At 36.4% G+C, this 16,944-nt stretch overlaps 1 protein-coding gene across 10 annotated transcripts in view; it reads left to right on the top strand.

The window, feature by feature from the left end:
• The window catches only part of LIMS1 (LIM zinc finger domain containing 1), a 146,630-nt gene extending 130,637 nt beyond the window's left edge, over positions 1–15,993 (top strand). For 7 of the 10 annotated variants that reach the window (XM_038550855.1, XM_038550858.1, XM_038550856.1 and 4 more), the window contains exons 3-11: positions 4,183–4,249; positions 5,314–5,434; positions 5,929–6,078; positions 7,458–7,608; positions 8,115–8,207; positions 8,987–9,035; positions 10,825–10,900; positions 11,088–11,280; positions 13,245–13,378. In XM_038550855.1, the coding sequence (XP_038406783.1) occupies positions 4,183–4,249; positions 5,314–5,434; positions 5,929–6,078; positions 7,458–7,608; positions 8,115–8,207; positions 8,987–9,035; positions 10,825–10,900; positions 11,088–11,235 (855 nt within the window). In that variant the 3' untranslated portion in view covers positions 11,236–11,280; positions 13,245–13,378. Of the gene's footprint in view, positions 1–4,182; positions 4,250–5,313; positions 5,435–5,928; positions 6,079–7,457; positions 7,609–8,114; positions 8,208–8,986; positions 9,036–10,824; positions 10,901–11,087; positions 11,282–13,244 lie in introns of those variants that run through there. The other 3 variants (XM_038550854.1, XM_038550852.1, XM_038550851.1) reach the window with 2 other exon arrangements.
• The last annotated feature ends 951 nt before the right edge of the window (positions 15,994–16,944 follow it).

The raw sequence follows: 16,944 nt of genomic DNA, 5'->3' as shown, positions 1-16,944 counted from the left end.
TATGATGAATGATTTAGTGGAAAGAGGGTTTACAAAGAGATTTCTTCACTCATTTCCTCTTATACAGAATCATAATTACTCAGGAAGGCTGAACCCTGAGAAGGGAGGTCTGGTGGAGAGGAAACTTTCCAACCAGAGGAGGTGCTTGTCTGCTGACCCTCTCACTTCAAAACCATTGACGACAAACCAGTACAAATCACCAAGTGAAGATCGTCAGCGTTTGCTTGCACTTACCTTGAAATGAGACAAGTTTCTAATTCTGAGCTTTCTTTAAAGCAGCAGGATCTCCCCACCCTCAAAGAGAATCTTCACAGAACTCAAAACAGTACAGAGCAGAGCTATTTTTGGTTCATCCTCCTCCATACTGAACAATCCCTGTTCCTTGCAGGTGGCAACAACCAGAGTTCTTAGACATTCTGTATGAGTAAGCACACTTCAGGATATGCAAGGGGTTTGGAATATGGATGGTTTCCAGAGAATCTATTCCTGGATCCTTGTATCTTGGTTTCAGGGAACTAAATTTCTGAAGTCTTCTTCTGAAAGTTAATTTGTCTGATAATATATTTATATTCACAGTAACACTTCTCTCACCTCACAAGAAAAGGAATCTCAAATCTTACTATGAATAATTGCTCCAGGACACGAATCAGAAGACATTAGTCACGTGTCCTCAAAGTTGTAAGCCTTCCAGTCTTTCCCTACCTCATGAATTTTCTTGTTAAGGATGAAGCCTGGAACTGTGTTGGATGTTCTATATTCAGAATTGTGGCAGATTTGGAAATGTGGGGAGTAATCATGAGAACTTCCTTTTAAGACTTTGCCTTTTTCATTCCTAATCAAAAGGATTCATTCTTTTTCTTTAGTTTTATTGAAATTTAATCAACAGACAGCATTGTGTAAGTTTAAGGTATACAACATGATGATTTGATATATGTGCATATTGTGAAATGATAACCACAGTAAGGTTAGTCAACACATCCATCACCTCATGTAATTATCGTGTGTGTGTGTTTGTGTGGTGAGAACATTTAAGATCCACTCTCTTAGCAGACTTCAAGTCTACCATACAGTATTGTTAACTATATCTGTACATTAGATCCCCAGAACTTACTTATTTTATAACTAGAAGTTTGCCCCTTGCCTGACATTTCCCCATTTCCCCCATCCCTCCAAACCCCAGTAACTACCAGTCTATTCACTGTTTCTGTGAGTTTGGCATTTTTAGATTCCACATATAAGTGAGATCACACAGTGTTGGTCTTTCTCTGCCTGACTTATTTATTTCAGCATAATGGCATGCAGTTCTGTCCATTGTTTTGCAAATAGCAGGATTCCCTTCTTTTTTATGGCTGAATGGTATTCCTCTGTATATTTATACTACAGGACTCATCCTTTTAAAGGGAGAATCCTATAAGAGCAAAGCAGAAAGAGCAGTGGTAAGAAATTATAAACATGATGAGTTTATGTTAAAAGCCAGAACAAACAGCCAAAACAGAAGAGGCTTGGTGACTCTCACAAGGCATTGAGAGGTTAAACAACTTGGCCAAAGCCACGCAGCCAGTGGTTCTTCAGCCAGAATTTAAACTCGGGCCTTTCGGATCCATGGTCAGTGTTCTTAACTGCTACGCTATGCTACCTATTTGAATCACATCTTAAAAGACTTACTCGAGGGGCGCCTGGGTGGCTCCAGTGGTTAAGCATCCAATTTTTGGTTTTGGCTCAGGTCATAATCTCAGGGTTGTGGGATCAAGCACCATTTCAGGCTCCATACTTAGTGGGGAGTCTGCTTGCGATTCTCTTCCTCTCCCTCTCCTCCTCCCCTGCCCACTCCCTCTCCCTCTAAAATAAATAAATAAATCTTAAAAAAAAAAAAAAGACTGGGTGCCTGGGTGGCTCAGTCAGTTAAGCATCTGTCTTTGGCTCAGGTCATGATCTCAGGGTCCCAGAATCCAGCCCAATGTCCGGCTTCCGTGCTCAGCAAGGAGTCTGCTTCTCCCTCTCCCTCTGTCCCTCCTCCCTCCTTGTGCTTTCTCCCTCTCTCTAAAATAAAGAAATAAATAATCTTTTAAAAAGAAAAGAAAAAGACTTATTCAAATTACAACTCATCTTGATTTTGTCTACCTTCTGCCAGTAAATATAATATATATACTGACTGCTGGATTCATTTTGTTTTTATTTGAAACAATATATGTCTCCCCCTTTTGTTAAATACAAACTAAAAGTTGAGTGTTCCTTTTCTTTCTTTTTTTTATTAAACTTTGTTTTAATGGGTCTCCAAATTCTGTGACAGATCTTTGGCCAAGTTGTTTCCATTAAAAATTACTGATTTTAAAAACTGTAATAAAACTGCCACACAAACACACACACACACACACACACACACACACACACACACACACTCCTTTCCTTCTAAAGATGTTGTGATGCATTATTATCATTAACCAGTCTTTTGCTATTAAATATAAGTGGCCAGTTGACACAAACAATTTTGAGCCTTGGTCTTTCACCACACTGGGGTGTGTGGTAAACAATTTATGGTTTCCGACTAAATCAATGGAGTTGATTCTGAGTCTATATTTTAATAGTTTTTGACTACTGCTAAAAGCAAAACATGAGATTTCTACATATATATGTAATATATATCCAGTAAAGGAACATATCTGCTTCATAAATAACCCCTGCTTGGGGCTATACAGTGCAATATGACACAGGATTGGCTAATACAGCAATAAACGTATCAGTGTATTACCACCTGTTTCTAACTTTTAAAAACAGATTCATTAAATGTATCAGAGCTTATTCATTATTCATTTGAATTTCAAAATGAAGTAAGCCTTTTTCTGGCACAAAATCTGCTTTGCGGGTCTGCCAATTAATTATAGCCGAGTAGGTTCAATAAATTGAGCAAATCTCCAGCTAATTTCCATGATTGAGCAAACTGAGTTGACTATTGATACATCATTAAAAATAGATTTTGATAGTCAAATAGCATGTGATATATTTGACATACAACTTGCAAGGGGTTCGACGATTCAAAGGGTGACAGGATATAATTCTCATGACTTATTTATGTGAAGAGGTTAAAAGCAACCCCCAAAATAAAAATTAATGTTGAACCCTGAGTCTTCCAATGGTAGGTCATATCAATCCGTGGATACATGGAATAATTGTGAGAGGAAGAGGAGCCCTGCTCATCTCATTAAGATAGGCTTTTCAAGTAAATAGTGGAAAGTGAAATTTGCCATTTGTGACATATTCATGTTTTGACCATTTGTGTATTAATAATCATTGTAATGGTAAATTAATCCAGAAGAAAAAGAATGTTTTAGAGCCTTATGGGTTCATAAAGTAAAACAAAATTTAAAGTTTCATAACATTTTAATTGCTAAGAAGTATGGTAGGGTGATCCGTTGAAGACTTTAGTATAGGGGTGCCTGGATGGCTTAGCGGTTAAGTGTCTGCCTTCCACTCAGGTCGTGATCCCGGGTCTGGGGATCGAGTCCTGCATCAGGCTCCCCACAGGGAACCTGCTTCTCCCTCTGCGTATGTCTCTGTGTCTCTCATGAGTAAATAAAATCTTTTTTAAAAAAAGACTTCAGTATAGAGTTTAGGGGAAAAATATCACACCAGGATAAAACTTTGGGGGAAAATGAAATGGAAATAGTTCAAGGAGAAAAGTGGAGGATAAAAATTTTTCCAACTATTAAAATAGAATATTTATTTTTTAAATCAGTTTTGGCCTCACTTTAAAATGTGTAAATCTAAAATATACTAGAATACCTACCATTTGTAAATATTTAAGCTTGTGGTACATTTCAGATATCAGCCCCCCCCCCAAAAAAAAAAAGTGAGAAGGGGTTTGTGTGTATGTGACTGTTTTCTCAGGAGAGGGGTCTACAGCTCTCAATTAGACTCTTCAAGATGAGTCCGCAAGCCAGAAAAGAGCATCAGTAAAGGGAGGCCACTGGATTCTGGAGCCATATCAGGTGTCACCTCAGTTGTTTGGTGTATCTTTAGGGAAGGTACAAAAGTACATCTGCTTTTAAAACTCTCAGTAGAATTATAAATTATTAGGGTAGAGCACTTAGTTCAAAAACAACTTTCCTATATGTCTCCACAGAATAATTATATTCATCCTGTGATTGTTTCATCTGTACAAATTGATGGTACTTTCTATTTCAGTTTGAAGGAAGGAAGTATTGTGAACATGACTTTCAGATGCTCTTTGCTCCTTGCTGTCATCAGTGTGGTAAGTTTTGCTGCTGAATGGCAAAGTAAAAAGTGAGTCTCAAAATTATGTCAGTGGTGAAAATGGTGTTGGGTGCTCATTATAAGTAGCATCCAGGTGCTTTATCAGTCCTTTGCCTTAACATTAATATATAACAAACTGGGGATCTCTGGGTGGCTCAGTGGTTTAGCACCTGCCTTTGGCCCAGGGCGCAATCCTGGAGTCCCAGGATCGGGTCCCGCGTCGGGCTCCCAGCATGGAGCCTGCTTCTCCCTCCTCCTGTGTCTCTGCCTCTCTCTCTCTCTCTCTTTCTCTGTCTATCATAAATCAATCAATCAATCAATCTTTAAATATATATATGTATACATATATAACAAATCTTTAAATATATATATGTATACATATATAACAAACATATATAACAAGAGTGTCAAAACCCAGAGAGAAATGATTTTTAAGGACATCTACTGTAAAGTTAGTTTTTGATTAAGATTTTTATCAGATGATCTTTTGAAATGTGCCTGCCCCCTGTTAATTTAGCCTTTACCTACTCACTTTTGGGGTTGCTGAGAGAGGGAAAATATTGGAGGGGTGCTTCAGATGCTTAAGGATGGCTGTGTGTTATACAAGTGTTTAACTTGCTTGCATTTTAGCCACCTCACTGGTTGCTAACAATTCCACTAGAAGGTCTCCAGACATTGGAGAAACTGAGTAGAATGTTCTAAAATTTAGTGAAAGAAGAAATTAGGTATAGGTTTCAAGAAAATGTGCTGTGGATTTCAGTTTTCTCTGTCGGTAATGACCAGAAGTAAAAGGCATTTAAGAGAACCCTGTATATCATTGGGAAAAGAGAAAACCAGATCCAGAGATGTGATAAGACAACCAGAAACTATGACTACAGAATCACAACCAAGGACACAGGTGAAAGCTTCCTCCTAATGCAGTGCTCACTGTGGCCAACACATACCTAGAAAGCCCGAGTTGTGGAGAAAGTATTAGACATATATTTTTTTTCCGTGTCTTTTGCCTTAGTGCTTTTAGCAATAGGGTGCACACTGGATGTCCTTTGTGTTACTTTCCCACAGGTGAATTCATCATTGGCCGAGTGATCAAAGCCATGAATAACAGCTGGCATCCTGAGTGCTTCCGCTGTGACCTCTGCCAGGAAGTGCTGGCAGATATTGGGTTTGTCAAGAATGCTGGGAGGTAGGAGTTTTTCATCCTCATCAGGTGTGGTTGGAGAAGTAACTACTACAAGGCCATGCATGTTTTCCCCTGGGACTGAGACTCAAGACCTCAGTGTATCAGTTTGCCTGCTATCTGTTATGAGAGGACCCGAGAATTCTGTGTCCCTGGGCCAACAGAAGCAGGATACATACTTAAAATGGAGTTTCTTAAAGATCAGTCACTGGCTCAGTGGGTTGAGTGTCTGCCTTTGGCTCAGGTCAGGGTCCCAAGGTCCTGGGATATAGCCCTATGCCAAGCTCCTTGCTCACTGCAGAGCCTGCTTCTCCCTCTCCTTCTCCTTGCTGTTTTGCCTACTCCTGCTCTCTCTCTGTCAAGTAAATAAATAAAATCTTAAAAAAAAAAACATAAAAATGATTTATTTAACTCTTTTTTAGGGCGTATTTCTTTTTAATTATTAGAAAGAACCTCAGATTTTAAATTTAAGTTTCTAAAAAAGTTTTGGCTTTGTTTAGACATCTATGTCGCCCCTGTCATAATCGTGAGAAAGCCAGAGGCCTTGGAAAATACATCTGCCAGAAATGCCATGCCATCATTGATGAGCAGCCGCTGATATTCAAGAATGACCCTTACCATCCAGACCATTTCAACTGTGCCAATTGCGGGTATTGCCATTTGATTACATAAATAGTAGAAATAAAATGAAAGATCACATATTTCTGTATTTCTGTTACTCCAGCACACCCGATTGTTTTTCTCCAACTTGTAATCTAGAAAATTTAAGACCTATAAGAAGTCAAGAGAATAATATAAAAAATACCTATGATTGAGTTTCATCACTTAACATTTTACCACATTTGAGTGTGCTTAGCATACACTCCCCCCATGTGTATGTATATGTGTGTGTGTACATATGTACATATCCACATACCTCTAAATATTCAGTCAATAGTAAAATATCCTCAACTGCCCCAAAACTATTTTTGATCACTGTTTTCTCAACACAGGACCAAAAAAAAAGAACTCTTAAAAAGTCTTCTCTTTGTACCTACATAATTTTTTTCAGTTGTAATAGAGTGTTATCTTAAAATATCCTAAGCTACTTTTATTTAATTTTGCTTTATTTACTTTAAAGGAAATTTTTTTCTTCAGAAACTCATGATAAATTATTAGGTTACAATTTTCTAAATTATCTAAAAATTAAATGGAAAGAGTTTAATATAATCAGTGTGAACGCACATGCTAAATTATTGCAGGGTGGAGAGAAATAAGGGTAAGCTAAAGATCAAGAAAACAACTTTGTGCTGTAAGTACAAAAAAATCACATCTTTTATTTGTGATTATCAGTTTATATCTTATTTTCTTGCCTATTTCACTCTGGAAGTTTTCTTTTTTTTCTTTTTTATTTTTTTACTCTGTGGAATTTTTCTCTGTTCATTTGTCATTAGCACTTCTAAGGAATTACTTAAAACAGATGAAATGTAAACAAGTCTATTTGGCTAATTGGTGCCACCTCTGCCTAAATGTTTACTGATGAAGGACAGAAAATAATAGTGAACGTTAGCATTTGGAGGAGGAACGTTCTGGGCATTTCATTTGTTTATTTTCTGTTAACTGTTAACTCTTAATAACCTGCAACAATTAATTGTCAGTAAATGGAACTAGTCTCTAACTAACCTCAGTTATTTTGGAAAGATAGTATTACCGAGTCCATCCTGAACATTGTGATGATTCTCTTCTAGCTTTTTAAGAAAGACAGAGGGATTATAATGTGATAATAGACAAGGAAGTGATAAATATGATCAGTATCCAGACTTATTTGTACATTTTATCATCGTTGCATGATGATGTTTTGACAGGAATCTGAAACCCATTCAAGCCTATTAATTTAGGCTACTGTGAACAACACTGAGGGAAAAAAAAGGTTACAGGGATTGTTAGAATGAGTCTTCAAAAACCTGCTACAAAGTATGTCAGCCACATTGGCTGCTTGTTTCTTCTCTCTCAGTAGTAGTATTTAGTTGGGTATCTTCCTCATGGACAGGAAGGAGCTGACAGCTGATGCCCGGGAGCTGAAGGGAGAACTGTACTGCCTGCCGTGCCATGATAAAATGGGAGTCCCCATCTGTGGCGCTTGTCGACGGCCCATTGAAGGGCGTGTGGTGAATGCCATGGGCAAGCAGTGGCATGTGGAGGTGAGTCTGAAATGGTGGAGGAGTAACCAGGACTTTTGAATTTCCATCATTCAGATGTGCTGGCAAGTGTAGGAGATTCTGAAGATTAAATATGGACATTTTTGAGACAAATGACCTTGTAGAAAATTAATATAGAATACACACTGCTTTTGTGATCTCTCAGTAATGATACAGGATGTGCTCTTTTGTTCTTAAATCCTTCTTGAAGCAGGAAATGTCATGGTCCATATCCAACAGCCCCTCCCTTATAGATGCTACTAACATGTTGACCTCTTTTCTCATTCTGTGTTGTTTAAATAGGCCATGTCTTTAACCTGTCAGAACCTTAATTCAAGACACCTGAATTAAGTAAGACTGAACATGTCACAGGGGGAGCCCTGGCAAAGTGAAGTAACTATATCAGACTTGCATGTGTCTTCCTTGAGGATAGTTTAACTTTGGAGTTTTACTTCATTAAATAAATAAAAGATGGCAATTCAAAAATGACCTCTAGCAATTTCTTTCAGCATTTTGTTTGTGCCAAGTGTGAAAAGCCATTTCTTGGACATCGCCATTATGAAAGGAAGGGCCTGGCCTATTGCGAAACCCACTATAACCAGGTATGGTTTGTACTCATTGGATACTAGATACACTTAGATGAATTTGAACTTAATATTTTAGCTACAAGGAAATCTCTTGGAAAATGTACATTGGACTGAGAGCTCTCCTTTTGACTTTTTATTTGGGAGATAATTTTAGACTCACAGGAAGGTTGTAAAATAAAAATATAAAGAATACCTATGTACCTTTTACTTCGTCATTTGCATGTGTTTTTCTCTATAAAATGATACATTAATAAATGCACATATCTTTATATACAAATATATGTATTATATATGCACCTATGTTTTCTGAATTATTTGCTGATAAGTTCATCGTGGTCCTTTACCCCTAAATATGTCACTTTATATTTCCCAAGAATATGGAGTGCTCTTAGATAATTGTAGTTAATCAGTATGGATATAATACTCTAGTGTACTTATTCCAGTTTTGTCGCTTGTATCAGTAATGTCCTTGTATCATTTTTTTCCACTCCAGAGCCGGACCCTGTCTAGGGTTGTTATTTTCCTTTAGCTTCCTTAAATTTGGACCATTTCCAAAGCCTTCTTTTGTTTTTGATAGTGATGAAATGTAAATTATTTTCACTGTAAAAAGCAAAAACTAGTCAGTGAACTTTACTAATTTTCTCTAGTACTGGTAATTCTGGATCTAGGTAGCCAGTAATTTGTTTTAAATGGTAGAAAGAACAGAAATTATATTAAATTGTTTGATGTTATAAAACTTAGTTTAACACATCTTGAATTTTTACCACCTTTTTTTTTTTTTTTTTCATTTTCAGCTATTTGGTGATGTTTGTTTCCACTGCAACCGTGTTATAGAGGGTGATGGTACGTGTCTGTAGGTATTTTTATATGGCATCATTTTGACACAAAAACACTTTGGTAATGTGAAAATTTAGCAGTCACTGACTGCTGCTGTTTGGAATATGATCATTATCAGTTACTTTTTTTCTGTCTTTGGCATATTTCTCAAGTCATCCATAGCTGAGATGATAATACCCTAAGAGTTGGATATGTTACTCCTTTATGATAAATACTTTAGGGCAGTGCCACGGGATTGTTACGGTAGATATTGTGGGAACATTCGTGGCCAACCTTGAGATCTGTTTCTATTTCTATCCCCTGGAATTATATAACTTGGAAGCTGTAGGGCGGTGTTTATTAGGAACAGCTCAGTCTGCCATGGCAGTCAGCGAGAGTCACTTTAACCCTGCAGATGCTAAAACCTGGCAGTTTTCTATAGACATTTCTAGGCTGGCCAGCCTTGTCCTGTGGTAATTAGGCAGGACTAATTAACTGGGACAAAACAGAAGCAGCTGTGTTTGCTAATAGTGGCTAGCACAATTCTGCTAGAAACTTCCTGGCAAAGTTTTAAACATTCTTGTTTGCAGCATGCTTCATGGTTCTCGTCAGAGAACCCAACTTGGGAAATACTTTGCAAAACACTGCCCATGATGCAGCTTGTGAAAGGAGTAGTTCAGGAGAGCACTCTTCAGTGCCATAGAAAATAAAACTTAACTCCCTCCTATGAGGGGTAATTGTCAGGTGAGAGAAGCTGTCAAAGGAAGCTCACTTCTTGTCAGCTTTGAGAGAAAAACTTCCACAGACAAATAAGTTAATGTCTGGATTTTTTTAAATATTTTATTTACTTATTTGAGAGTGAGCAAGCGAGCGAGCACAAGCAGTGGCAGCGGCAGAGGGAGAAGCAGGCTGCCCACTGAGTAGGAGCCTGATGCAGGGCCCCATCCCAGGACCCTGGGATCACGACCTGAGCCGAAAGGCAGACACTTAACCAGCTGAGGCTACCTAGGCACCCCTGGATTTTTTTTAAAAAGATTTTATTTATTCATTCATGAGAGACAGAGAGAGAGAGAGAGAGAGAGAGGCAGAGACATAGGCAGAGGGAGAAGCAGGCTCCATGCAGGGAGCCCGATGTGGGATTTGATCCTAGGACTCCAGGACCACGCCCTGGGCCGAAGGCAGGTGCTAAACCAGGGATCCACCCAGGGATCCCCACCCCTGGATTTTTTTAAATTACTTATCTTGTCCATATTTCTTTGTTGGGCCAGTGGCAATCGGCATGGAAAGGTAATAGCAAGTGTGCTCGTAGGCAGGCCCTGTGCCAGAAAAGCTCATCTGAGTGACGTAATGCATGTTGAATATCTACCCCCCGTCATCCATGGGAGTGAGAGGCCAGGCTTTGATGGGAAGACATGGTACATACCATTTATATACCTCAAGGGAAAGAAGAAAAATGTTAACTATAAATAAAGATTGAAAATGGTGATCGTAATCTTCCCTAAGATGAAGCCTACAGTCATGGAAGACATAAGTGCTCCATTTTTTTTTAAATGTGGAAAAAATAGCCTTAAATAAATTGATTTGATTGATTCAGTAAACATTAGCAGCACTAAAATTTTTAGTCATGTGATTCTTTTGTAAGAAAACCTCTTGAAAAAAGAAAAGAAAAGAAAGAAAAGAAAAAAGAAAAGAAAAGCTCTTGAGAACCTCTTCCACGCGTCATGGAAACCACCTCAGCTCTCTTTGAGTTGAAAGTGTCAGCTCCGCTGCTTTCCATACCAATGTGTGTGACCAGTTGTCTTTCCATTTCCTCTAGTGGTCTCTGCTCTGAATAAGGCCTGGTGTGTCAACTGTTTTGCCTGCTCGACCTGCAACACTAAATTAACACTCAAGTAAGTCTACAGTTTTGTCCAGTGTGAATCCTAAGACTGAACACGTTGGGGTAACATTCTTATAAAATACAATTTTTAGAAAGAGAATTGATTCCTTATTTTTTCAGTGTAGGCCTTCTGAAAGTAAAGGTTCTTCTTTTAATTGTTTTATGTTCTTTCTTCTATTCCTTCTTTGTTCTGCTCAAAGGGATAAGTTTGTTGAAATTGATCTAAAACCAGTCTGCAAACACTGTTATGAAAAAATGCCAGAAGAATTTAAGAGGCGACTTGCCAAACGGGAGAGAGAAGCAAAGGATAAGGAGAAGCAGAAAAAGAAAAAGCCAGTCTGTTTGTAAACTTTTCTGTCCCTTCTGTCATCATTTTCACTGCTTTCTTCTTTGGTTAGTTCTTTAGAGTATATTTTGTTCTGTTTTGGTCTTTTGCTTCTTTTGTTTCTTTTTGGCATGTATTTGTAGCTGTCAGAGATTGAAATACAAGTACTTTTCCGGTGTAGAGCTGGTCCTTTTGCTTAATTATTAAAATTATTAAAGCCTACGTTAATAAATCCCCACCTACTACCAGCTTGTACTTATTTCCCTTAATCTGTCGACTCCCTCATCTCCTTGTTTAGATCACAACATGGTATAGATTTTTTTTTTTTTTTAACAAGTGGATTCAAAAGGAAGAATTCCAGTCTTTAATAGATATTGGGAAAAGTTTTTAAAGTATTTTTCTCTGGTAATTACAGCTTTTAGAATCCTGGTTTTTGGTTTCTTTGCCAAAAATAATTTAATTGATAAATTCCAAGTGCCACATGTTCTAGGCTCTGTTAAATCCTCTCAGCATGTTTCATATCTAAGCAAAGACCACTACTGTACATAATAAATCCACTGACTTTGGTGTCTGTGTGCACTTTCATAGAGTGCTCATTGCTGCTGTTTATGAATTCATCTTCTTGATGTTTTCAAACCCTACTCTATTCCTGATTTTTATAGGAAATATTTCAGTCTTTGAAATTCTGCTGAATTACTAGCATGATTGTCCCATTGTTCCTTCTCAGTCACCATTGTGTTCCGAGCCCCAGAAGTTTTTTATTGGCACAGTTTTTGTTTCCTTCCATAAAGAGGAATTAAAATTCAAATGTAAAATTAAAACAGCTGAGATTTGCTTAGCAGTATCCCTGAAAGCAGTGATAATTTATTTCCTTTATCCAAAAAAATGGCAGTTTTAATAGCTTTCTTGCTAAGAAGTCTTTGGGAGAAAATAAAAACTCAGGAATACTATTTAAATCAAACTGTCAGTGAATAAATAACATCATTTGAATTTCTCTCAGCATTAATATCTCTGTGAAAAACAGAAGGGAATACTTTCCATGTGATGCTTGAAAATAAAAGAGTTTTCATTTTATTAAATATTTGATTAGGAATTAACTTTGCTCTTTAAAATTGTATCACCTGATTTAATCATTTGCCATATAATAATATACCACTAGATTTGTTCCAGAAGTGCCACCTAAAAACAAGTTAAGAGAAGGCACAGGTTATAAGGTTGTATATTTCCTCAGTTCACAGCATAGGACCCTAGATTCCAACAGTAATACAAAATTGTAATTACCATTTGGAAATGCATAGCAGACAGTTAAGCTGCCTGAAAACCTGGTCTCTCCAGAACTGTTTTACAAGTAAACTGATAATGTGTCTTGCTCTAGCTTTTAAAAAAAGAATTGAGTTCTCCATACAGTTAACCATTCACAGAATGGAACCACAGGCAGTCTATTTCATTTCTGTTTCCTAAGAGTGACTAAAAACTGTCCTATGTCACCCCACCAACCTTTCTGTCAGATAGCCAATCAAAATAAGTACATTGCAATTTAAGATTTCTTTGAAAGTGATTTTTGTTGTTGTTGGAGATAGGAGGCAAACCATTTTATGCAAAGAAAGATGAAACCTCATAGCCTACCTCATTTAAAATATTAATTAAGATTATTTTGCCTTCAACAAAGAGAAGGTCATTCAAATTACAGAAATACAACCCTGGGCAGTTTACATAGTACTTTAATGTGTGATTGATTTTACTTACCTAAACTATACTGACATTAGATGTCCTATATACATAGTACAGACCAAAATGTAATTATGTTTTGTATTATACAGATAGATGTATAAGATCAATTTATAAGGACTTTTTTCAAATGATATTGTAATTTTTTACATTTACTACAATGACAAAAGTTGAGATGAGAATTAGTTTTTTGCTCTGAATATCAATGTCATGTGTCTTCATTTACTTCAGTAAAATTACCTCACATTATTTATATATGTGTTGAATACATTTCTACTATTTCCTTTATTGTTACTGTCTTTAGGAATAAATTTGTGGAGTTTGACATGAAGCCCGTCTGTAAGAAGTGCTATGAGAAATTTCCATTGGAGCTGAAGAAAAGACTCAAGAAACTAGCTGAGACCTTAGGAAGGAAATAACTTCCTTTATTTTTTTTCTCTCTTCTATGCAAATAAAAGAGATTACCAACATTACTTGACTTGATCCACCCTATTTAAAGCTGTATCTCAAAATAGTTGAGAGTAAAGAGGGCCTGTATGAATGAGTTTCTTCATTTCCTTCTCATTAAAAAAGAAAAAAAGCTTGTGTAATTAAAACACAGATGAAATCATGATTTGCTTTTGTTAATAACCCTTATCAACTTGTCAAAATGTAGACTATATTTAACAACAGACAACACATGGTATAGATGTTAGATTTTAATTAAGGTCCAAAAAAATTAGTTTAACTTTTAAAAATGAAAGTAGGGAGTCAGCTTTCACAGGACTCAGATTTTTTTTAAAAATGGAAACATTGTTTTACTTTGTATTCAAAAGATAAATAATTCAAACTGCTGCTAGGAAGGACATAAGGAAGAAAAATAACCAGCCAAGGAAAAGAACTCTTGTAGAATCCAAGTATGTTTACCAAACTAGTAGCTATAAGAGGAGTACACACATTACTAAGACAAGAAACAAGTGTATTCAGAACTACTTGATTTCTTTTTGTTGTTGTTAAATGCAATAATTATGCTTGGTTTTATAATTTGTTCTCCTTGTGAACTTCTTCCTTCCTACAGTTATTTAACACAGTAGTTATAGCTAGCTAATAGTATGCCTTTCTAAATTTTGTGCAAAAAAAATTTATACTAGGCATTTGAAAATTCAGTATACTTTATGATATTGGAAGAAATGAAGTATTTTTTAACATATTATAGCAAGTATGCTTCTAAGCTTAAGGTCAAAGATGTAGGTCTTAGAATAGGACACAAAATTAAATTTTATGTAGCTTGGAATGTATCACTTAAAAACAAGTGAATGTATATGTATTGGTCTTACTGCCTTTATAACCATGCTAATGTCTATGCTTTATATGTAATCAAACTTGCCTTGTCTTAGAAAAACACATATGTTATTCAGGAATTCTAGCTATTTCATGCAATACCAAAAATAAGTGCATTGACTGAGATTTGTAAACCCAAAATCCTCTACCACAGCTATGGTGATACTTGATTTTTTATTTTCCCTCCTTTTTGTGGGAGATAATTAATTTTTGTCATCTTGTCAAAAGAGAATGATATGGATAGATGTTTCAAGTTTTTCATTTCAAATCTTGTAATTGGATTTTATTTACTATAGGGAGGAGATTAAAATGACACTTTTAAATTGGAAGGGGGATGTTTAAATGTCAATTTTAGGTCAAAAGTAGTAGATTATTCTACTTTATAAAAAGTGTTTTTATTTTATCTTGAAGTTTCTGGCCATTCTTTCTTGATAAACTTGTATGCAAACCAAATTTTGTGAATATTTGTTAAATGTTGCTGCTGCTGTGTTACCATTTTAAAAAAAGTTCCCAACATAGACTTTTTAAGGAAGAAATTATTGGTTTCTAAAAAAATTGCTGAAATGTCATTTTGCCATTAAAAAAAAAAAAAACTCAGGATGTACCACTCTGCCATTAAAATATTTCTATGCATGTATGTTTTTAAAAGTTTGTGCATGCACTTTACAGAGTAAATTCTATTTCGGTTTTCTGATCATTTATAACGTATTACTTTTTAGTGTTCTTTTAGAATTCAAAGAATTATCAGCGATTGAAAATAATCAATATATAGTTTAAGACTGTATGTACTCAGAAGTTTAAAACAGTCTTTGCATTTGACAGTAAGAATCAAAATCCCTTCAGTGTGCCTTTGTCAGCTAATACATGACCAGCAAGGAAAACTTTGAAAGTATTTATTAAATACTCTGGATATAGACAAAATAGTACAGGCTTTACAATTTGGGGTCTTGATGCTAAATTGTCAAATACCCCTAACACCAGAAATAAGGAACAGTAAAATAACCACTTACCCATATTCTCAACCGGTTTGAAGATGCCTGAACTGAGCTCAGCTGCTTTGTTTATGTATCTTATGTAGCCAGGCTTCTCCTGCAGCCCTGCTGCTGTCTGCTCATTCTTCTTTTAAAATACAAGTTAATATCTCCTGGAAGTTTGATATGGTAAGTCTCTGCTACTTCAGGATATTTTGTCTAGATACAGTACTTTCTTCCCTGATAGGATGCATCATTGCAGCCCTGGGAAAGGAGGAGGAAGTCGAAAGTTTGTGGAATAGAAGACGGGCTTGGTTGAGCTCATAATATTTTTTGTAGAGTTTTTCCTGGCTGTGGAAAAACTCAGGCTGGTAAGCATTTCTCTGTTTAAAGTCCTACAAGGCAATTTGAAATAATTCATTCTTCTTACCCAACTTCTAAGTGCTCTTTTTCTCACCAAGCCTAATATAATTGAGGGAAATGTCGGGGTGCTGGCTTAAGGCTGCACACTGACATCTGGATCATGTTCAAAGCCTTATTAACATTGTACCTAAAATGATAGGCCACTTTGCCTCACTTACTTGCCAAAATAGCCATTTCTAAGTTAAGGAAATTTTGAGGTAGTCTTAACAGCATTCTTGTATTTCATTTTAGATTGTAAGCTCGATGGCAGGGACACTATATTGTTAAATAAGCTTTTATATAGCAACCATTGCAGTATACTCTTGGTGCTTAATAAATGCTCATGATTATTAAGAATAATCCTATTGTCCATTGTTTCATTTGAAGACTGAGGCATAGAACTACGAGAAGATAGGACTAATGTTTAAGAAAACCATCTTGGTGGGGTGCCTGGCTGGCTGGCTCATTTGGTGGAGCGTACAACTCTTGATCTCAGGTTGTGAGTGTGAGCCCCATGTTGGGTGTAGAAATTACTTTTAAAAATAAAATCTGTAAGGGGCGCCTGGGTTACTCAGTCGGTTAAGTGTCCTACTCTTGGTTTCAGCTCAGGTCATGATCTCATGGCTCCTGAGATTGAGCTCTGAGTCAGACTCTGCATTCAGTAGGGATCTACTTGAAGATTCTCTCCCTCTGTCCCCACCCCCTCACTCGCTGTCACTCTCTCTAAAATAAATCTTTACAAAAAAAAAAAAAAAAAGAAAAAACTGTTTGGGAAACAACCTCAGTGTCCATCTAAGGATGAATGAATAAAGAAATTGTGGTGTGTATACACACACACACATACACAAACTGGAATTTTATTCAGCCATAAAAAAAGGAAATTTTGCCATTTGCAACGACACAGATGGAACTTGAGGGCTTTATGCTATGTAAAGCAAATCGGAAAGACAAGTATCGTGATCTCACATATGGAATCTTAAACAAACTTATCAGTAGAGAACAGATTGGTGATTGCCAGAAGCCAGGTGTTGGGGATTAGAAAGCACAAACTTCCAATTGTAAATCAAAGTCGTGGAGATGCACTACACAGCATGGTGACTGTAATTAATAATACTGTATTGTATACCTTAAAGTTGCTAAGAGTAGATCTTAAAAGTTCTTATGAGAATAAAACATTTTGTAATTATGTATGATGATGGATAACTAGACTTTCACCATTTCAGAAATATTACTGAATCATGCATATCTGATATTAATAGAATGTTATATGTCAATTATATCTCAATTTTTAAAAAAAGTTTCACTTAAAGT

This window comes from Canis lupus, chromosome 10 (assembly GCF_011100685.1).
Source record: "Canis lupus familiaris isolate Mischka breed German Shepherd chromosome 10, alternate assembly UU_Cfam_GSD_1.0, whole genome shotgun sequence".
Classification (NCBI taxonomy): Eukaryota; Metazoa; Chordata; class Mammalia; order Carnivora; family Canidae; genus Canis; species Canis lupus.
Note: the sequence above shows the minus strand (reverse complement) of the source record. Positions and strands in the feature narration are given on the sequence as shown.